Source organism: Anoplolepis gracilipes, chromosome 9 (genome assembly GCF_047496725.1).
Source record: "Anoplolepis gracilipes chromosome 9, ASM4749672v1, whole genome shotgun sequence".
NCBI classification, from domain to species: domain Eukaryota; kingdom Metazoa; phylum Arthropoda; class Insecta; order Hymenoptera; family Formicidae; genus Anoplolepis; species Anoplolepis gracilipes.
The window spans coordinates 8,916,859-8,940,923 of record NC_132978.1 but is presented as its reverse complement, the minus strand read 5'-3'; the positions used below and the strand labels follow the sequence as shown (position 1 = coordinate 8,940,923).

Here is a 24,065-nt window from a genome sequence, read left to right as displayed (position 1 = left end):
GGCCGTAGAAACCGAACGAGAGACTCGAGTGACGACAAACAAAAGGTATCGCGTGATTCCTCTCGAGGCCGGAAGCCGGTGGTGACCTGTGAACCAGGGTTCCGACCGACTGACCGAACTCAGGGAAAGAAAGAGAAAGAGGGAGAGGGAGATGAATGCAAAGGGGACTTTCGAATGAGTGAGCGAGATGTTCGCCGTCCTGCAACGACCAACGGCCGCATGCATTATGCAAGTCGTGGGAAATGGACGGACGCAAAATGTCTGTCGCGCGGATGCTGCATCGGGAGTGAACTTGATGCGACCGGCGCAAAAAGAACGAGAACCGACCAACGAATGGCCAAACGAGCGATGCACAAGAGTGGGCTAAGAGATTTCCCAGAAGAGATTTCGAGGCACCGGCTGCCCTGGTCGAGCACCGATATGAACCACCGATCGATTCGCTCTGGGCTTACTCGCCCAGTTTTGCTCTCTTCGATCCGAGACGAATAAAAAGTCTGAAATATTGTGATAACGCCACGCGCACATATGTCTTGCAGTTTAGGAAATCTCTAAGTGGATTTGAAGAATCAACTAGCCACAGAAAAAATACTATTCCGATTTTGATTTCGAAATGGATTTCTCTAGATAAATGCAAAAATTTCATGTTTAAAGAATTAACAAAATTCTTACAAATATTAAATATTATAAAAAGTATAGGTGTGGAAACGAGAGAAAAATATAAACTGTCGATTACAATTCATTCTCATAATATGCATAAAATTTACAAAATAATTGGATACTTTTGTGAGCATTGATAATTATAAGACTTACATTCGCGCTTTACTAAATCGAGGTTGGAGAGAACAAAAAATTACACACGCTACATCTTCCATTCGATCCCTCAAAACAAAAAGGGGATTGTTTCCACTTTTCAACAAGAGGAGCGATATTTATCGCGCGCGCGCGCGCGTTTTGCCTTGCATCGCCTTGCTGACGTTACTCTGGCAGTTTTTAATCTATTTTAATTTCTAACGTTTGCCGCGTGTACCCCAGCCGGTCCCGAGACGATTTATGCTTGGCAGCAACAGCAGGCCCGACCGGATGCAGTGTACGTACGTGCCTATGGGACCGCCGCGTGTTTTATGTCGACTAATCTCGTAAAAATTCATGCGAAATAACGCCAGTGCTTCATCCGCCTCGCACGTTCTCCACTCCGTCGTCGCTTACAGCCGGGCACGTGTTCCGCCGAATTTCCGGCATCCACCTTCCGTCTTTCGCGATACTCCCAAAATGGTATTAAGGCGATACAAAATAAAACAAAATTCACAAAAGTTGGCAAATTAGAACTTGGCGAGGCAAATTTTGAATTTTACCATATCGAGAGAAATATAAAGGAAATCTAATACGTATTAGTATTATGTAATAGTATTTAAAATTTGAGAAAAAATGTAAATTGTATTTTTGATTTAACATTTTCACAGACAAAAAATTTAATTGGGATATATATGTATAATATGCGAGTATGATAGCATGAAGTCAAATTCTAAAAATGGTTACGTGTTAACGATGATACTATTATTATTTTATAAACAACATTTACTGGAAGTGAAAGGTTAAATGGGTCTAATTGGTATTGCGATTATTCAAGTGAATTGCCTGAAGCGCGCTCTATTTAATCTCTACTCGTGCATGGATACATTGAAGATCAATTCGGAATAGCCATTAAGTAATTTAATCTTCATACATGCCATGCCCAACTAAAAGCCATCCCCTCTCGGGAGTAGCCAATAAACCGACACAGATCAACCATATCGAGCCGTCACTTTATCCCGCACTTTGATAAAGTAAACTATCATTTAGAGAGAGATCCGCGGTTTATTTTGAGATAATTATACCAGCTTGTAATACAGTCTAAATAACACGTGTGTCTATAACTTACTACACCGTGAAACAACTAATGCAATTTAAGAGATGACGTATTGTAAAATATAATAATTTAAGAGTTTCAATCTAGATTTAAAAATGATGAAATCAGTCTATTAAAATTAATGTTATTTTCTTTATAACATTTTACTTAATTACATTGTACATTTTTCTTTTGTCAAGTCGCGATTGTCTTTTAATCTTCCTATTTTTATTTGATAACAGTTTTATTATGATATTTAATCTCCTTAATTTTTAGAAACGTATAAAAGAGAACATCAATCAAAAAATTTTCCGTTTCAGTAAAACATATCTCGAAGAGATATGATCCATTTCCAATGGATGGTCTCGATAAATTTATCTAAAGAAACGTCAAACGTCGCTAACTTTAAATGTCTAATGTCAGATCGTTCGTCACGCGGGAAAGTTGCTACGGTGTTAGAAAGTCGACGACGTAATTCCGAGCACTCATTCGCGCGACAAAGGGCCGGTCCTCTTCCCGCGACACCACAGGGTGGCGACGCGGCGAAGGAAAGGGCTCCGATTTATCTTGCAAAACTAACTCATAGGCAATTCTCGCGCCGGCGGACTATTGGGAGGCGGCTCCCAAGACGTCCATTTACAACTTTGCCCGAAGAAAATAGAGTCTTACGTACAAGATTTACATCCCGCTTTGTCTCGGGCTCTCGTGTAACTTCCGGTAGAGCACCCTTTCGCGGCTCCTTCATGTGCGTCGTACTTTCCTCTCGTTTGCCTTTCTCCTACTTCGCGGGATAATGGTGAATTAATAATTCGCGTCGAAGTTTCCGCGTGTCCGAAATTCATCTCCGCTGAAAAGACATGGATCCTAAACGGTACGTGTGTGCGTATGTAATATACATTATATGTATAGGCAGAAATCAGATCGATCATTATTCATAATACGATTCCGGCGAAGGCAATTTATTCCTTTATAAATTATGTATATATGATCGTGAGGGGTAAAACCATTTAGCCGTCTCGACTCTGTTAATATATAAAATAAATTTTATATAATCTGAGGTAAAACAGATGTCATTCTTTTAGAGAAAGTCACTAAACTTAATTTTTTATATCATTTATAAAGTTTTTTGCTTAATTATCATGACCATAATTTATATTAAGTTAGTTAAAGTTATAAAAACTCGATATGTATCCAAGCGTTGATAATCTATATTGTGATGCAAAATGTGTGCGAGCAAAAATTTAAATCAACCAACATCAACAACATATAAAAATTAAAACATCATCTGCCGTTAATTGGTTGTCGTTCGATTTATATCAGGTTCCGATCTAAAAAACAAATGGAAACACTTTCACGCGGTAAAAAAATTTTAAAAAAATGTTTATACCTCAATACCGGAAGTATGAAACGAGCGCATAAACGACATTCTTAATTCTTCTTCCAGGTACGTCGAGCCAAAACGTTATTCGTCCAATGGCCGGGACATGACAGTGGTTTTAAGGCGCGCCTCAAACAGCCCCACTGACGAGGAGTATATGGAGGTCTCGTACTACTTCCACGATGGTGAGTGTGTACGTCTCGTATCGCATCGTAAAAAAAAAGCCTCATCAGATGAGGACGAACGTGCCGTGGTTCGTCGCGCGGACCCGGAGCGAAATAAACGGCCGCATACCAGAAATTGGATTATGACATGCGCCGTCGCCACGCAATCAAGTCCCCTGCGTGTAAGCGCCGCGAAATCACGAAAAACCTCGTCAACTTTTTCGCACGTTGTTCACGCCCTCGGTGCAACTCGCTCTTTTATTTTTTTTCTTTTTTTTTTTTTTTTTGTTCGTCACGAGTTACGAGCGCAATCGCGTTCTTTACGCGCTTCCGAGAAAAGCTTCTTAGTTTTATGTCTCCGAGTGAAAGTTTTAGAAAAGAGATCGCGCAATAAAATTTATCCTATGATGTGATGTTTTTCGGACTTTTTCGAGAACTAAAAGTCTCTCTTGAAAAATTACATTTTTTAAAATATTATAATACACAGTTACGTTTTATATTTTCATATAATAGTACGTAATTTTATCAATACGACAAATCGTGATCCAATATGATGTTTCTTTGTAAAATACGACAATCTCTGCCGAGTACTCGATTGTATCCCGATGATAGTGTCAGCATCATTTTCATAATCGGTGCAATTTGCGTCCACTATCGTCTTCAAATCAATCAAAATCAAGTTTTTGCCCGGAGCTTTTCGAATGATAAATCGAAGCGTAGCGAAACCACCAATTACGAATAACTAATTACCGTAAATACGACTTGGCATATCGATGTCAAGCCTCGGTTCCCCTTAATCGGATGAACATAGGCACGTCCAAACGGTAATCTTGAAATTCGCTTGGCACTCAGCCGAGGATTCTGGTTAGTTGCCGGAGGACACATTTGCAATATCGACGTGTCCGTGCCCGCAAAAACAACGGCCGTGCTTAATCCCGTTTCAAAGATTAGATTTAACCCTGATTAAGTAGCTACGACCTTTTCTTGGCCGAGCAATTCCGGAGATTAAAATGAGACTCCTGTATTACACTCTCATATCAGGTTACCCTTAATTAATCGCGGTCGGATAATTCGCTCTTGCGACTGTTATGACGATTTTGTAAACTAAAGCCGGATTACCACAAAGGAGCTCAAAAAGCGAGATCAGAAGACTATATTTAAATTCAAAGTTAAGATAATGGTGCATTCACTATAATTTTCTACGTAAAACTCTACTTAGATAATTTTTTTATAAATTTTTATAATTGATGTAAATTATATTTTTTTATCAATTAAAATAATATCTGAAAAATATTTTCATATATTTTAATCATTTAACTTTAATTATCTATATTATTACAGTATAATAAAATAATGATTTGCTTTTTCTGTTTTATTAAATTTTAATGTATTATTTAAAAATTTAGATTTATTCGTAATCTGTCATTTATTCTCATAAATTTTTAAACGTCAGGTTTCATCAAATTTGAGAATTAAAATCGATTATTTTTACGAGAGTGAAATTAATAGTGCACGAAATACGATAGAATTTTAGTAGAACGAAGAATAAAACACGGATAGCAGTGATTGAATTTTGATATCGATGAGATTTTAAACATCGACCGAATTTTACAAAATGCATCATATCGACTATGAAATACGCGTTTCGATAGATTTTTTATGTCGCCGATGAAATAGCTACTGGCATCGCCGCCCGGTATTCATCCCAGATTACAGCAATCGTACAAGCGAGCAACACGCAGATCCAATCACGGAGCCATTATAAAAAAGAGACGTAAATGACAAGTATCAAAAGTCATGCCCAACGACAAACTACTGCCGTCGATGGAACACTGATTGACGAGAGCGACCATGTCGCCGGTCGACGTTATTACGTTTACACGTGTTACACGTGTTACGCGCGCGTTCGCACCGAGTGTCCCTATTCTCGTCGCAACGATCGATGAGAAAAGTCCGATCGTTTGAAGTCTTAAATAACAATGTCGTATTTATAAACGGGAAAATAAAACGTATGTCGTGTTCGAATCAATCGTAGCTTTATTCATCAGCTTTTCATTTCACGTTTATATAGCGGCGTTCCTACACAAAGATCCCATTTTTCTGTTGCTTTTTTTTATAGAGAACTCTTTTTCTCTCTCTCTCTCTCTCTCTCTCTCGTTTTATTTCCTTTTCTCTCTCGGCGACCATCAAATACGAAGATCGAACGTTTTCGATCTCTTGGAATTCTGAAGCCTACCTTATCTCGCGCCGGGTGCTATTCGGTGAAACATAAAACTTTATGCGACCCGTGGAGACCGATCTCCTTATGGGAAAGGGTCAAATTTAACTGGTCGACCCCGAAATTGCGGCGAATGATCATGCGAAATTGCCTTGTAAGAAACGGAACGAGAAAATTCAGTCTTACCACGAGAAAACTTTGGCTCGAAATAAAAGTGCCCATAGGGCATTTATCTATCTATAATTCGCGGAGGTATATATATTTCGCGCTGTCAGAAACTATCTTGCAGAAAAATTAAGCTAAAAGGCGCAAAGGAGAGAGATAGGGAGTTACAAGAGTCTTGCAAATGTTGAACGAGCGTAGAACGATAAAACGAAGATATATACATTCAAGATCACTTTGGTAATCTTCTCGAATGAGATCCGCGGACGAGAAACACAGTATTGCTTCTTCATTATTACATATATATCGTATATTCCTCTTCTGTTTTATTTATTATAATAATAATTTAATAACTCTTCTGTGAAAGCAGAAATTTTTTATTAAATAATAGAGAAGAGAGAATCAAATACACCATGTTTGCGTAAAGATGAAAATTTTCTTTTAGTTATTTTTACAAAGCGGAAGCTGCGAGGTAATTTTTCTCGACAATTTTTCTCGACTTCCATAAGCAACGCATTTTTCTCTGATGTTACAGAACGTGAGGGTGGCACTCAGCAGCCTGCCAGCGTGTGCGACGTCGAATATTACGGATTGACGTCACCGGTGGAAGGCTCGGTGGTGCATCCGGAGCCGCACCGATTATTCGCTATGGAAGGTCCGGTGAAGTGCAGACAGCACTTTATACCGGCTCCCAACCAGTCGGTGGTCATTACCGTGAGTTACCCGACGAAATGTTTAATCTCTCTATCGTTCATTTAATCGCCCCGCGCCGGGAGGGGGAGGGGAAGGAGGAGGGGGAGGGGAGAGGGGAGGGGATGGGATTGAAATCGTAAATTTATTCCTGGCCTTTAGATGCTGTGCCGCGGGCATTGCCTCGTGGATAAAAACTTTCGCATTAGAGTCGACGTCGAAAAAAGAGAGAGAACGTCACAAGCAAACATTACCGTCAAATGGTGGGTAGAGTTACCGGGGAGAGAAGAGTTTTATTCCAAAAACTAAAACTTTTAATCTGCATTTGCACGTGATGCCGGCCTTTAATCCGCGTTTAAATAATATTTCGTTGGATCAGACGTTGGATGGTTCCCCCGAAGGCGAAACAACGATTTCAACGATTCTCTACCGAGAACGATTAAATGCAGCAATTGAATTTCCGGTGGAAGCATAGCTACCGTAATCCCGCGCTGAACGATATGCGTCGCATTTACGTTACAAATTCGTCGCACAACCAAGAGGCTCGTACAGCTTTAATCCCGCACTATATAAATCGTTTTCGTATATAACATATATTTAGCGCACACAAAAACATTTCAATCGCAGAAAAAAATAATAGACAAATTTTAAACAAACTGTTTATGTGAGATTACATTATTCTATAATCAATGGATTTTCGCTAATTTTTCCCAACTTCTATCTATGCAGATTTTTAAATATACTATTTGGAATTTGCACGATTTGTGGATTTGATCGATTCGTTTATTTGTAGGTAAAAGGTAGCACGAAACAGACTCCAAACAACCCGTGCGAGACCAAGTGTGGTGACAGCGGCTGCCACTGCGTCAGCAAATCCGTGGAGAACATGGACCACCTTTTGCTTGTCTCCGAGACCGGACACATTGTCACATGTCTCTGCGGAAATTACCAGGTGAGCGTAAACGGCGGAAAAACTTTATTCACGGACATCTTGACGTTGCGGCCGCTCTATACCTTTTACCGCGCGTACTTTCGCTTCTTGAATGCAGCGAGATAAAAGCGATCGTTATTGCCGCGACTTTTATATCTCCGTATTGTCACACGAGAACGCCGGCGATGTCGTTAAAATATATTGCCCGCGATACGCAATTTTCTGCGAGCTGCCGTTACCGTCTTTGTACTTGTTATATCGCTTTAAGCAAGATGTGCATTTTTTTCGAAAAGAGAGAAAATTCATTACGCGCACGATATCTGAAAAATCTAAAATAAATTTTTCACCATCATCAATATATTAAGCGTAATAAAATTAAGCTCAGCGCAAAGAGATTGTTGTAGAAAATTCATTCAATTCAATATAAAATACATTGTTATTAAATATATGTCAGTTTCATTAACGCGATTTCATCATTTATTATAATTTATTATAATGTTGCATAATCAATGCATAAATAATTAAAATATAATGTAATAATCTAAATTATTTTTGGTGAATTTAATATACAAATTGTTGTGTACGATCAATATATGTTGATATACGAAAACGGAAAACGTATTCGAAAATGTACATAAAATTTTAAACGTTTTAATTCAATGTTTATTTTTAACTATCTGTTCATGTTTAGAAAACTATCTGTTAGAGAAAACTATATATCAATGCTAAATAATTGATTTAACATAAAATGTTTGCGTTCACTCAATTTCGCACATCGTCGCACAACTGACCTGACTTTAACTGTATCCACATGATGATTATTAATAGACATATTTTCAGATTACCCAGTCGAGTATAATCGTTATGGGGAGTATAAACACAATTTCGTTTCATTGTATCATTATTTTAGATTCAAATACTTGTTATTCCGGTACAATTGAAGCTATCATGAAAACAATAGGCTAAATCTGTATAATTTAATTGCATAGGATTAAATTTCGAAATCCGCGATTGACAATTAAGCGTGTGGCCTAGTTGTCGATAAATTATCAATATTAGTTTTTCTTTTTTTCAATATCGTGGCAAATATCGATTAAATTTATATTCTCCATTACGTAGTTATCTATCTTTCATGTTCCATTCCAGCTTTTTATCACCGACGCTCGTCTTATTTTCAATTTCTTAACGGCTCTTTTAGTCCATATTTCTCTTCGCGCTTTTCATCTTCTCCGACCCGTCTACCATTTTCCACGTCATATCCCTCGTGTCCCGTTTCATCCGTTTAACGGGCTCTATTATCGTGCAGGACTGGCTTCCGGTGGGTATCCGTAGCTGGACCCCGGTCTACATCGAGTGGTCGAGGTCGTCAAAGGCGGGCCTCAATTTCCATGCGGCCTACAAGTTTATCAATGACACTTACTGCGGCGATCACACGATGGCGGAACCGGAAGGCGAGGTCAATGGTGGTGATCTAGCAAGCGCCGGGCTTAAGCTGAATCAGTATTACCAGCAGAAATGCACGTGGATCCTGGACTCGACAATCGACCGACAGCTCATCATCGAAGTCAAATCCACACAGAGCCGTAAGCAGTCCTTTCTATAATTTGTTCAGTAATTACATCCGCCAATTATTTTATTTTTTTACAACAAAATTTTATCCTATCACTCTTTTTCATACCTATTTTTAACATTACTTACATTTCTTGAATATATTTGTAATATGATTTATGTAATTATTTCTTTAATTATATAATACTCTAATTTTATGATAACAGAGTTTATAATTATTTATTATATTTTATTCTGCAGAATCATCTTTTATAAAAATGTTAACATGAAAGTATCACGAATTTTTAAATTATTTTAACTTGATAATTCGATATATAATAAATATATTTAAATTTTTCTAAATTAGAGAATTGTTTTTTCTACAATTTCATATTTTGCAAGAAAAATCGCGAGGAGTTTAATAGTACAAAAATAATTTATCTAGAAGCACTTATCTACGTCTCCCAAGAGAACATTTCTTAAATGATTCATCCTCAGATACTATTAAAAGAAAACAGAAAGCAGCTGCGAAGCAGCGTATCTTTTGCGAATCTTGTATTTTAAAAATCCTCTGTTGCAATTAATTTCTTTACTATAACAATCCTGTTGATATTTCCGCTCAAATTTTAGTGTAACTACGTATAACTTACATGCATTAGTTTATAATTATTTTATAATATATCTATGTATTTAATAAACAAGTATGATTATTATTTTGAAAGATTGCCGCATCTTTTTAACATTAAAAATTTATTATTACATTGATATTTAGAAGATTTGGTTTATTGGAAAAAAATACAAACATATATTAAATGAAAAAAGACCAACCTATTGTGTTGAATATTATATTATATATAAAAAATAATATTTTTTAAATATTCATTATTATTCTAAGGATATTCCCGGCTCTATAAGCCCTTTAACTATTTTATTTCTATAAGCACAAATTCTCTTTCTATCCCGCAATAGAATTCCATTTGTGGAATTCTATTCCAATCCTAGTCGAAGCTCAAGGAGAAAACAGAGATAGATCATCTTGCGCACGACGCGCTCCGTCTCTGGCGACGACACGGAGAAATCTTCCCTCGATTGCTTTTCTTCCGAGAGACCGCCGGAATTTCTATCCGCGCCATTGGCTCCGCCGTCGCCGTCGCGGATGCGAAAGGGTGAAAGTTGTGGAAGAATAAAGTCGAAGGGTGAGAGGACGTCGCGGGCCCGACCGACCGAGAAGACAGAGGAGCGCGCCGCGAAACGAATGGTAGTGGGTCGCGAGATTAAAGAGACCATCGGATTTACTACGACGACGAAAGCTAGAGCTTCACTGTGCAGAAAAATCTCCCACTGTGTCTCTCCCTCTGCCGCGCGCGTTCCTCGCGTTCCACCCTGCGTTTTTCCGCCTTTTTCCGTTCGTCGCCTTTTCTACGCTTCTGCGGTAACGTAAGTCGTCATTTTACGAGCCCACAGCAAAGGCGCGCGACCATCTATATATTTGAGTCTGGGAATATTATGATTGTTCTTCGCGGTGTGAAACGCAATGCGAAGAATATTGTTCTCTCTGATATGAGTGAACTTATGTTTGATTATGTTACATTCTATTAGATTCTGTCGTCGTACGAGAGAAGTGATGTAATTTTTGCTTTTGAAATGAAACGCTCGATATTGTTATAGTCTCTTTTGTTATTATTCGATTATAAATTAAAACGAATTGAATTATTTAAATATTTTATTATTGTGAGTCTTTAATTTCTCTCGAAATACTGACGGCGACCGATCAATGCAGCAAAATACATATGTAGTAATACAATGAGTTGAAGCTGATCTGTGCGTTCGTATAAGAGAATATTATCCATCATATATGGAACATATTTTCTACAATGTTTCAAAAAAAGATGGTTTTATTGAAGCTCGTGAATATGGAAAATTACGAACAAGGCGGATCATACCACTGTGATATATTATTTAGGAATAGTAAATAGAATATCGAAAAGAGCGAAATATTGCAATCGCGCATGTTATCAGCTTTGATTTGTATGAAGAAGAGATATATGATACGAAAAATTTTTATATACATATGGAAAAATTCCTGTGTTCTTCTGTTACCATTGTAAATAGGCAACTACATTTCTGCATTTATTGCGTTAAAAGAAGACAAAAACAAGCGTGTATTTACGCAAATTATTAAGTAAATTAACGAGACTTTTATATGGACACAATCAGTTTTATGAATCGAATTATTTCAATGACGACGCTTCGTTCGTAGCTTTACGATAGAAATCGTTCTTTTCGTTCCCTCATTTCTACCTTCTCTCATTCTATAACTTTCTCATTTTCTCTCCCTTCGCCACAGAACATTATGAGTAGAGTTAGAATCGTAACCAAAGCTTCGCAAACGCCGGAAATGGTTTTAATATACCTCTCAAACCATGGCATGAGTACGTTTCTCTCTCTCTTTTTCTCTTTTACTCTTTCTCCTCTAACCAATCACTCATCTTGCGAAATTTAATCGTCGAGTGGTATACTTTCTGCCATGAGAAGTTCACCAAAATGTTCACCGCATGAACAATAACAATCCTAACAATAAGTATCTTCGCTGTTAATTCTCTTATACACGAATTATTATATATCAACGTGGAATAAAAGATAAGATAAGCACTGAAATATCTGTTCGTATAATTTAAAAATGCGCGATTCATAAATTATAAATACACATTTAAATAATAGAATTAATTTGAAAATAAATGAAAAAAATATTTATGAAAAAGCAAAAAATATACATAAATAATTACCACAATGATAAGAAATCCGCGAAAATGAGATTAGCTTGTATCAATTTTTCTGTTCATCACTACATATGAAAACTATTAATGTATATTGCAAGAATATATGTATTATATATATATAAAGATTAAACATTCAAATATATATTATTTTTATGTGCACCTTAAAATTATAATTTGCTTTTGAAATATTGCGATACCAGATTTCATATCGTTTCGTGATGCTGTCCGCTACTCTATGCTATGGTTTCTCTACTTAACAGGACCCTGCACTGCGTGGAATCTGACGATACATGAATATAGGAAGGAGGGCGATCCCGCTGGACCCAGATTGCACACGTTCTGTTCGAGGGATTCGCACAAGAATTTCACCCTACCGTGGAAGATGAATACCGCGGTGGTTAGGTGAGTTTCTCACTTCCGTGCACTCGCGCACAGGCCGATTAACTCAGCAAAAGTTTCGTGCACGATCTTGTCTATTAGGTACGTTTAACGACAGTTTTGCGACGGTTTCGACGGGAGATTATGACATAGTCGGTTGAAATATAACAGCGTTTCGCTGGCAAACGATCGCGCTTCATTTCATGTACCATCGCGCTCGCATAAAACCGAGAATTGATGCTTGTGCGATCTGTTACTGTCATCTCGCGTGAAGAAATTATCCACTGATTAACAATCGGCCATCGTTCATCTCGTCTTACGACGGCAATTTCAGTTACAATCGTGGCATCCCTCCCATTCTATAATCTGTAGGATAAAAAGGAAAATATATTTAACAACAACTTTTCTTCACGGGATACCTTCTCACTGACTATGGCAGTGATCGATGCGTTCGAATCGAAGAATGGCAGATCCATTTTTATCGCAGGAATAATAATTCTTTCCGAGTCACGTTGTGAAAAATTAGAAGAAAGAAAATATGTATAAAGTTATATTTACTTTTAATTTTTAATATTTTAGATCAAGTAAAAAAAAAATATTTTTTAATTCTAGTCAATCTTTTTAAATGTATATACATATATATAAATTAAATACTAAATTTAAATCGCATAATAATAATTTAAAAATAAATAAAAAGTAAAAATAGGCAAAGATGATGTTTTTTTGAGAGAATCAAAACTATAACAAACTAACTGTGTCTTTCAGACTGCAAGCCCTTGGTAGAACCGCGCCGCAATACACGATGAGATGGCGAAGTCAGACGGTGATTGCCAATACTCGCAAAAGCGGACCATCGCCAGCACCGAACTGGCACGTGGTGAACTCCTCGAGTAAAGTCGAATCGCGAAAAACGGCTTTCCTCATTTTTGTCGTGTTCAAGATTCTGTTCGCACGCTCGTTTGACTGTTGAGATTGTAAACTCGAAGTAAGAAAATCGCGTCTGCACATACCTGTTCCTGTTAATCGAACGAGCCTAACAATAAGTTATAGCGTCACATGTACATAAACTTGTGAGGACTCGCACCGGGGGTCCTCGTTTTACGTCACTCGATTTGTAAGATGGTTTTAAGGTGAATAGCACATCATGCACTGATTAAGGACCGAGAGTTTCGTCAGCTGACTCGTTAATTGCTGGATGCATAATTTTCAAAAAAGAAATATTTTAAACGCAGAGAAAAAAAATATCGTACCATACACGCGATGAATAATTCCGAGAAGAGAAATTTTAATTGATCTCTGCTATATTTTTCACTCTGCATGTGATCCAATTTTTTACGATGGAGAATTAACGAGCCAATTTGTCGTTTTTCTTGGGGTCGAATCGTACGTATATATTATACACATTATATATATGCGTACGTCAGACTTAAAGAGAGTGATGCTCAGCATGTGTAATAAGCGATTAGCTTGCACAACTGTCACTCAAATCAAATGAGTCTGTAAAGCCTTTAATCATTTATTCCTCATCCAACTAGTTTAAACATTTTTGTACTCTACTATACATAAATAAATAATAATATTGATTTCAACATTTTACTGTTTTACTAATTAGAATTTGAACATTATTAATATATAGCTATTATTCTTCAGTATTGTAGAACCCGTTCATCTAGCGCCTTCCATTTTCTAAAATATTTTTACAAATCGATAGTTGCTAAATGAAAATATAACTATTGTATGGTACAATTGCGATTCGTGTAAACATTTCTAAAAATAGTACATAGTGCTATTTTTTATTATTTTCATGATTTTCACGATTTTCACGATTTTGACCTTTTATTTAAATGTATCAAGGCCAGAGGAATAGCCTTGTGTATATATTATACATATATAAAGAAAATTAACATGCAAGAACGCGATGCACGGATTTGAAAATAGCGAAAATCACACACGAGTCACCTCCCTCTCTTTCAGGCGAATGCCAAATTACACGTGTAAGAGATTGCAACCATATAGTAACCTGTGTACATAGGTAGCGGCGTTAATAGAATTTGTACAGAACACACGATTAATTGTCTATCCTAAGTCTGCGAATTACTGTAAAGTAACGATAAGATAATTAATCTTACGCGACTCCGTGGGAATGAGAACGAACGAAGAGAAAATGTGTATTTTAACGAACGAACTTCGCATGTGCCCAAGACACTTTGCGATTTATTGTTATACGGTTTACCGGTCGAACGGGATGCCCTTATCCCCATGATGATGTATCCGTATCTCGATAATTATTAATTTGTTACCTTTTTCGAAGAATCGCGAATCGAGAAATCATACCATTCGCTCTCCGAATATCTCACGGAGATAGGGCGCGCCGATCTGCTGAAGCAAACTCGCGATTGATTGATTATTACCAAAGAATAAGGTGGAAATAAATGCTAGAGGTCGTAAATACTTAATATAAGTACTTGCTAATGCCAGCCGGTAGAACGAATCGCGAATCGCGTACTCCTAAACAGTTGTATAACAATGCGAGAATGTTTCTACAATTTTCCATTGATTTTATAATGACCTTGTGAGATCTCATCGCGTTTTTTCTTTCTATGGTTAATTAAGATAATGCAACGTGTGTTGGCCTAAGAATAATGACACTAGTCAACCTTGTGCACACTTCCTCTGAAAGAGTCTTTATATCGAATGTATTTTAATGTAAAAAAGAATTTGTGCTATTTTGTTGTATTGTTCAAATTTTTGTTTTATTATTTTTTATTATATATATTAAATGTATCTGATCTCATTTTAATATGAATATATTAAGTGTATCTGATATAATTTTAATAGATATGTTATTAACTGCTGTAATATCGAAGCTATACATATTTAATATTTCGCATATAATATTTTACGCTCAGAATGTAATTTAGAAAAACGTAACCTTATTTAAATTAATTTTTTTAAAAAGGAATATTTATTTTCCCAAAATAGATTAAAAAAAATTGATTTTTACTAAATTTTATTAAGGGATCTTGGTATTTATTATTGTAACACATCGAATTACTTTTATATATTGTTACTAAATTCGTATTTAGATATGCAGAGAAAGATATTTATTGTAATACGTTATGTTGTAATTTATAAGGTAAAACGATATTATACTCGCCAAGAACCTCGTCAAACCAGACATGAAAGTCGTTACCTATTTAATTATCGCAAAATCAAGTAATGCAATGAAATCGAAATTGACGCACAGCAATGTAATTTAATATAAAGAACATAGATGTGTGAGAAATATGTTAAAAAATTAATTTTTCAAAAAGAAGTTCAAGTGCTACACGCTTCTATGTTCTATATTTATATATTTGTAGAAATTACATTCGATATTATTACTGCGCATTTATAATAGCTGGCCTTTTATTTGGAAAGTATACCGATTTTACACAAAACACGTGCGACCTAATGAAAGAAAAATACGTGTTACATGTACATGTACTAGCCACGTATGTATAAGTCACAATAAATAGTCAATTGTTTCATATAAAGTCTAAATAAAGTAAAATGAAACACTAACTTGTCCTTTTGTTTAGCTCAGGCCTGTATTTATAATTATTACTTGAATCTCGTCTTACAAAAGTGTTTCATATGAAACACTCAAATAAAATTTTATATCTTGAAATGCAGATAGCTTAATAATTATCTTTTTATTAAAGACTAGAATATTATAAAGCGTACATCACACGCGCGTTATATTTTTTTTATATTTCATTTAATAAATTGTAAAATTAAAAATAGACACAATTAGAGGTATATAAAAGTGCAATTATATCGGTCCCTAATATAAATATATATAAATATAATATGTCTTCTAAAAAAACATACTTATTATTTTAAGACTAAAAAGCAAGCAAAATAAAATACATAGAATATTAAACGCAGGCCTTAGTTATTAGATATATTAAAAAAGATTCATCTTGTAATGTACGTACGTGAAATTGAAATAATCTATAAAAAAATATCATAAATTATCGCAAATATCATCAACTTTAGCATAAAGCACGATTTACATTTACGTTTTTCTAAAGCATTAACCAGTTGTCGATGTTTTATGATAAAGTCATAATGTATTATGATAAAGTCAATGATATAACCATAAGATTAACCATATTTGGAAAATTGAATAAAATTCCAAGAAATATTTTTCTATGTGAAAAATAGCCTACATGATGCAGATAAAAAATTGATAAATTGGAATTTAATACATAAGATATCATTTTTTTAGTCAAAATAATTTGAGCTAAAATTTTATCCTTAAAAGATCATATTATGCAGAACAATTAAATTAATTATTAATAATAAAATGATATATGTACATGTAAAACCGCGCATTGTAGGCATAATAATTTCAAATTCAAAGATCGAAACAGAATTAGTTTATCATTCCTACTTTTAGAGATAGATTTTTTTATTTTTTCAGATCAATTTTATTATTTTCAGATCGACTTTATGAATAATTAATAAAATGAAAAATGAGGATGCTAATTAAAATTTGTCATCAATAAATACTTACAATTAATGTAAAACAGACAATATTTAAGATACTATAGCTTCATTCACGATTTGTTCTCTTTTTAAGCGAAATATGCTATAAATTTTCGATATTACCTTATGAAATAAGATTCTCAAAATCCGTGTACATTATATTTTTTGCCTGTACATTTAATTCTTATTTTAGCTTTTCAACGATAGGACTAAAGTTTTATTATAAATTTGATAAAACCCTATCTTATAAAACCTTATTACCTCAAAAAAATCATGTAAAACTTGTCTACTTACCGCGATTAAAAATATATAGTTGTTATCATATATAGTTGTTATTTTATTTGATTTTGCAAATAAAATTGTTGATATGAATGGACAGATTATGAAAAATTGAAATAAAATAACACATTCTAAAATTATTAATGATTAACGCGTTTTCATCAAATAGATTACTTTAAATATGTTCTGATTGTAAAATTATTTTATTGTTTTGATTTAATTTTTGTTAATCATGACATGTACATATTAGAAACTTTCCGGTATATTGTTCTTTTTTATGCATTAATTTATATAATATTTAATCTTGGAAAAATTAAAAATAAGCCAAAAATATATAGACTTCCAATATTATCGAAAAACATTTAAAAAAGAAAATATCAAATACACTTATAAATACATTATTCCCTGCAGTATTCTACAAATATTAATTTATTTTTATTTCACTTAAATACAATATATAAATTTCTTGCCACAATCTTCATAAGATGTTAATATTAAAAAATTAAAATAAAAAGTTTTATTTTCCAAAAATATCAATTTTGTATTTTAATATTTTACTTCTTTCTTTTTTTCTTTCATTTTTCATAATTTTTCATTTATTTAAGCAATAAACTCAATAATTTAATTAATTATAATTCTTGAATAATTTTAATATATTTTTAAATAATTACAATGTGTGTTTAAATTTCTGTATCTTGAAAATCTTGTATATAAAAGTCTAATATGATCACATTTTTATTTCTTTAGAATTTTGTAAAAATCATATATGTAAAACCAATTTCTGTTTCTAACAAAAAATATTTTATTATTGTCCATTTTATATTAATTCAAACTATAAAAAGATTTTTTATAAAATAAATGATCAAACTGATTATGCATAAATTAAAATAATGTTTAACTTATTTGTAATTATTTGTAAGTGTGCATCTTTGTATACACATTGACAAGCAATCTCATATTCCAGGATTAAAAATTTTGTTCAATTTGTCTTAATCTGTCCATTTTAAAGCGCAATGGATTTGTGAAATATACGTATCAATAATATTTCTATATTTTCAATTTAAAATTTTATATGCTATTTATTTTTTTTAATATAATTTTTATTATTTTTAATATAATTTTTAAATAAATAATTGCTTTTCATATATATCAAGTGATATATTAAAACAAATAATGAAGATTTTACTATTATATATATATCAAATTACAAATCAATTAATTTTATTATATATATATTTATTATCATTGCAAATTTAAATTGAAACTTTTTTATATATTAACAATTGTTGGAAAAGTACTTTAAATTGTTTGGTTCAAATCTAATATTTGTTATTTTATAACTACATTTTATACATATATTTCATAATTTTTCAAATCCATTATCACATAATTAAAATAAAAAAAAAGTTTGTACTCACCAATGTGATGCACAACGGTCGAGTTATACCGCATACACGTTGTGTTGATCTATAAAATACACAAATATATATTAAGAAATATATATACATTTAAAATTTCAATATATAAATATATTTGAAATATATATTTCATCTAATTAAAGCAAATGTCCAAGTTTTATTAAATATCTTAAAAAATAATTATTGCATTAAAATTTTTTTTGTATTGAATTTTTTTCAATTAATAATATATAAATAATAAATTATTAACCTTATGTAGTTAGTCCGTTGTCGCTTGATGCCTGCTGGAGCCTTCTGCTTGTCTTCATTTCACCGTTATCACTTCTTCGAGATATATTCTGTAGAAAAAACAACTAATTATAGTTACACGCACATTGATTACGATCGAATATAATTAATGAGCGCCCGCGATTATATTTTGTAATATGCTGTTTTAATGTAGAGGCGACAGCCAACGCGCACTTGATTATATGGCGGGAAAAGCGCGCGAAATTCTATACTCACGATTAATCGCGATATCTCTAGAGACTAACTCGCATGCGCACAAATACAGCAGAGAGTTTTCAAATATTATTGATGATAATACGAATACGGTATTTATAATTTATAATATGATTTTAATACATAACAATTATTGTAAATATATATTTTGAGAGGCGATAATTTATATAAATTCCTAATAAGGATCTGACATCTACTCAAGTAGAAATAAAGCGCGCGAAATATTCTCTTCAATAAACAATCGTCGCCGCGATAAGTTTAATCATTTAATAGAATTAGATAATTACACGGATTGGTATTCACTAATCACTTGTATACTACGATTGTACTTGACGTAATATTTCTCGCGATCACGTCTCGGAAATTAATGCCCGCGCCGCTCACCTTCATAATTTTGCTCCACTTACAATTAGTTGACGCACGAATGACAATATGTAATTTAAATATGATAATTATATGGCTTACCCACTAATTAAATACGTTGCGATTCAGAGTCGATCCGTCCCGCAACTGCCCGCAACCGTTACTGATACCGGAATGACGTCAGAGCTTCGCTTGATATGACGCGATACTTACTTTTCACACGAATAAAGTGCGCGAAATATTCGCTTCGAAATAAAATCACCGCCTCACTCAATATACGGGTACAACAGTATAAATTAAATAATTGCGCGAAATGATTGTCCATTCTTTATTTATCAGAGAACGATCCCGTAAATGCTTCTCGAAAATTAATACGTAACGAAGCGCGTCGCATCATTATTGTTTACCTGGAGTGTCACAACGCGAATGACAACAATATGATATAATCGTATATAAAAATGATACGTTGCCAATTTATATGTTAATACCCAGTCGAAATTTACTAAAATATAATACTATAACAATTAAGTGGCTTGCTTACCAATTAAATGCATCGAGATTCAAAAATTCGATCCTTCTCGATCCGTGTGCTTGCAACGTTTCGTTACCGACTCCGGAATGACGTCAGCTTCACGTTGATTTTGGAGGGAAAACGATGCGAAAAAAACGCGCCAAGTTTGATTCACATAATCGCTTACGATATTTCTAGAGATTAATTTTACATGTATATTTACCTTTGTTATTTTATTCTGTTTCATGTAGTATAGTAGTTAGGCAAAAACATTAAGAGATATCATTAATTGTAAGATTATATCTATATATATATAAATTAGTATATAATAATGAAAAATAATTTAGAAGTTTTTTAATTAATTGCTTATTGCTCAAGCTCTGGTTGAAGTCATAAAAATAATTAGTCCAGTAAATTAATATAAATTAATAATTCAATTAGTATTCAATTATTTTACATTGCATAATTTATGAGAAAAGTATATAATTGCTTATAAAAAATATTATAAATGAAATTCTACACAATACAAATAAATAAATCTTATCTCGTAAATACATGTTTATTAATGCTTTTTCTTTCATTAATGTACTACCTACTATTATATAATTATATACTATTTTATATTTCCACTGATTTTAACTTATAGTACAATTTATTAACAGTTTGCAAAGTATGTTAGTTAAAAATAATTATGCTTTATTTTTAACCATTTTTGTAAACTATTTTTCAGATAATTATTCTGTAATATGAATTACAATATATATAAATATTGAATATGGAAAATTATGACACATATATATTATATAAGAATATATGCAATAAATAGTTTCATTAAGAAAAAACATAATTTATTCACACATGTAAGTAAGAACGCAATCTACATTTATAATGTAATTATATATATAATAGTATATAATAAGACCGCATGATATTAGAAATAACAGATATATTAGAAGAAACATATCCCAATAGGTATTATATTTCGATTCATTTAAAGATCTAACAGTATAATATCTGGCGTAAAACAAGAAAAATATGAGAAAACTGATTTAATTATAATAAGATAAGAAATATATACTCTATATAATCTAAATATTATTTCATTTCCAGACAATTTTAAGATCTAATAAAATATATACATTACGTTTTTGTCCATATTACATTAGAAAGAAATATAAAGTGTATATGTTATATATCTGTATATAGACACAAAATTTATTTTAAAGACATAAGTTAATCTCTATAATAACATACAACGTAATGTTCAGGTGTCATGTACTTACATTATTTAATAACACAACTTGATTAAAATTTACGATATATCAACTATCATTTTGTATATTAACAGTGAATGATTGGACATTAACATTTTGAAACTTGTCCATTTTATAGAATATTTAAAATTTCAAAAAATTTTTCCTATATGCATATTGCGATATAGTCAATTGATCCCTATTAATTACCATGCTTTCGTTAATTATACTGATAATATCGTTATATGCTCGCAATCATCTTCATAACTGAACAAACGATATCACCTGATTTGCAGGTAAAACTTTTACTTTGCACATACATTTTCTGATCACATTGCAAATTATCATTAATAGTGTATAACACATATATTTAACAATTTAAATTTCAATAATTTTTACACAACTGACATTTTTGAGCATATTATTGTTATTATAAAATTAAATATTCACAATTGCTAAAATTTATGTTTTAAACAATTTCAAATGTTGTTTTATTTACATATATGAAGTAAAAAATAATCGATTATTATAAGTATAATCGTGAAGAATGATACTGAGAATGAAAGAATTCCCAAATGAACAGATATATATAATATGTATATGTATATGTATATATATATATATATATATATATATATATATATATATATATATATATATATATATATATATATATATATATATAATACAGAAAGTCTGTACACAATTTTACAAATGTATTTATAAACATATTTTAATCATATATTTTGTTTAAAAAAATCTTTATAATTTATGAAAAGAAAATCTGCATAAACACAATTATAGCTTTAATAACACAAAACAGAAATATATGTACATAATTCGTAACTGTTGTAAAATGTTGATATTATAATATTTATTTAATGTATCCATATATATGGATACATGAAAATATTATAATAGCATAGCTAAAACATAATGGATTGATCACATAAAAAAGAAGAATATTCTAAGACACTAGAAGACCTTATGACATTTTAGTAATTGAAATTTTAAGTAATTTATATCCCTTTTATCTATATTAATGGATACGCTTAATTATTCTTTCTCTACTTGTGTAGCAATTTTTATACATTGGTAAACAATTTATGGTACATACAGACTCCTTGATGCCTAATCGATAAACCAGGTCCACAGCTTATTTGATAAAAAGGAGAATGATAATGTTTAATGTTCTAGGTGTATTTTACTTTCATTAAAATTAGGAACAAAACCGTAAAAATGCCTCGGGTTATCCACTCGATACATTCTCGTGTCTTTAAATGCCTGTTAAGAACACATGAATATCGCTACATACATATTATCTTGGAGTATCAAACTGAGATTCGTCCAGAGTAAGACGGAAATTACAAATACACCTTAAATTTACGTAGATACATTATGTAAGACTGCAGAGGCAGAATTCAAAAGCCCCAGTCGCTGCTTTTGCTTTCGTTGCTCCGTCATCTTTTAAAATAAAAAAAATATATATATATACATCTTAAAGAAATATCTTTCAAAATTTCGCAAACCATTGAGAGGCAAACGTCAGATGATAAAAATATATGATTTGTAATTAAATATTGCTTGAATATTTTTGCTGAAACTTAAAAGATAAAATTTAAAGGATATTCTTAATTAGCGTACCTGATCACGAAGCTCCATGAGTTGTTGCGACAAACATTTAACTAATTGCTGCGTGGATTCTAATTGTGACTGTAAACTTCTTAATTCCACTTGTTCACCTTCACCTTCGTCCGCTGCTAATGATTTAGCACGCAATCTCGGAAACCATTCCAGATTTCGATCCTGTGAAAGTACATAGAGCTTAAAGGTATAAGCATCGCCCAAATTTTTCAAGCTCTATGAACTATTACCTTAACCATGGCGTAAACGTATGATTCTGGACCTGTGAATTCTGTCGGGTCTTTCACCTTCACCAAGACAATGAAGTAAAGATAATGCCACATATTATGTTCATGTTTTGTATGTTCTTCAAAGGAAACTGTTTTGTTATCGAAAGCTGATCTATTCAAACCTGTAAAAAAGGGAATATTTTAATACATATATAAAATTGTAAAATATATCCTATGGTATCTAAAAATATAAAAATCGAAAGAAAATAAACAATATACGAAATAAATACTTGCCACAAATAAAACAGGTATTTTTCAAAATTAATTCTTTCTGCTGTTTCTCCGATCTAAGATCCGCAAATGTATCAATAATCACACCAAAAATAAGATTCAAAACGATAATTATTACAATGAAGAAGAATAGCAAGTCGTATACAACTCTTGCAACGAACAAAGGTTCCTGAAAGATAATAGAGATTTTGTGTATCAAATAATTTACTTAATAATTTTTTTAATTATTTATTCCCGTACTTACAACACTGGATGGTGCTCGTAGAATATCTCCGATTCCACCACCATTTCTCAATCCTTGATTTAACGTAGTAACGATACACATAACAAGTGAATCACAAGTTCGTTCCTTCAACTCTCCGCCAATGTTAATCACCTCAGGTTTATTCTCTTGTTTATTTGCTGAATTGTTTAAAAAATTTATTTTACAATAAATATTATTTTTATATTCAAATAAAAAATTACTTAATTACTCAAATTACATCATTGAAATATATTTACCTTCACGAGCATATTGTGATATAGTTTCTGTTGCTTCGCATTTTTCCTTGTCACCAGTGGTACAAGTATCTGCAACTTTCTGCTCAATAGAAGCTATAAATTGAATAAATTTTAAGAGTCATTATATTTATAAAATTAAGAATATCTATATTAATTTATGTATGATATTTTAAACTCACATATAACTTCCTCATCCACAGGAACGAGAAAATCATCCTTAAAGAACATAAAACCAATGATGGAAAACATGTAAACTAAAATCAAGGCTAGCACAGCAGTAAGTATGATAGATCTTCCATTACGAGTTACAGATTTTATTACGTTGAGCAAAGTCTCCTCGCGGTAAACCACATCAAAGAGCTAAAATAAACGACAATGTTACAACTTTGTATGTATTTGTAAAAAAAGAATAAAAAATAATTTATTAT

General features: G+C 32.5%; 2 protein-coding genes and 1 long non-coding RNA gene across 19 annotated transcripts in view; 1 reads left to right on the top strand and 2 right to left on the bottom strand.

Moving 5' to 3' along the window:
- LOC140669772 (uncharacterized) overlaps positions 1-15,800 on the top strand; it is a 209,957-nt gene extending 194,157 nt beyond the window's left edge. For all 13 annotated transcript variants that reach the window (XM_072899883.1, XM_072899879.1, XM_072899875.1 and 10 more), the window contains 6 exons: positions 3,330-3,448; positions 6,343-6,521; positions 7,291-7,449; positions 8,735-9,011; positions 12,017-12,158; positions 12,900-15,800. In XM_072899883.1, coding sequence (XP_072755984.1) covers positions 3,330-3,448; positions 6,343-6,521; positions 7,291-7,449; positions 8,735-9,011; positions 12,017-12,158; positions 12,900-13,104 — 1,081 coding nt within the window. In that variant the 3' untranslated portion in view covers positions 13,105-15,800. The remainder of the gene's footprint in view (positions 1-3,329; positions 3,449-6,342; positions 6,522-7,290; positions 7,450-8,734; positions 9,012-12,016; positions 12,159-12,899) is intronic.
- Positions 1-20,112, bottom strand: part of LOC140669777 (uncharacterized) — a 128,816-nt gene extending 108,704 nt beyond the window's left edge. The window contains exons 1-2 of the long non-coding RNA XR_012047403.1: positions 18,615-20,112; positions 18,365-18,413 (exon numbers count right to left, since the gene is read on the bottom strand). This is a non-coding gene — a long non-coding RNA (uncharacterized lncRNA). The remainder of the gene's footprint in view (positions 1-18,364; positions 18,414-18,614) is intronic.
- A 1,696-nt stretch (positions 20,113-21,808) lies between these two features.
- LOC140669459 (inositol 1,4,5-trisphosphate receptor-like) overlaps positions 21,809-24,065 on the bottom strand; it is a 39,241-nt gene continuing 36,984 nt past the window's right edge. For 4 of the 5 annotated variants that reach the window (XM_072899321.1, XM_072899323.1, XM_072899325.1 and 1 more), the window contains 7 exons: positions 23,817-23,997; positions 23,638-23,730; positions 23,381-23,538; positions 23,140-23,305; positions 22,867-23,027; positions 22,637-22,798; positions 21,809-22,456 (listed from right to left, as the gene is read on the bottom strand). In XM_072899321.1, the coding sequence (XP_072755422.1) occupies positions 22,376-22,456; positions 22,637-22,798; positions 22,867-23,027; positions 23,140-23,305; positions 23,381-23,538; positions 23,638-23,730; positions 23,817-23,997 (1,002 nt within the window). In that variant the 3' untranslated portion in view covers positions 21,809-22,375. The remainder of the gene's footprint in view (positions 22,457-22,636; positions 22,799-22,866; positions 23,028-23,139; positions 23,306-23,380; positions 23,539-23,637; positions 23,731-23,816; positions 23,998-24,065) is intronic. The other variant, XM_072899324.1, reaches the window with a different exon arrangement.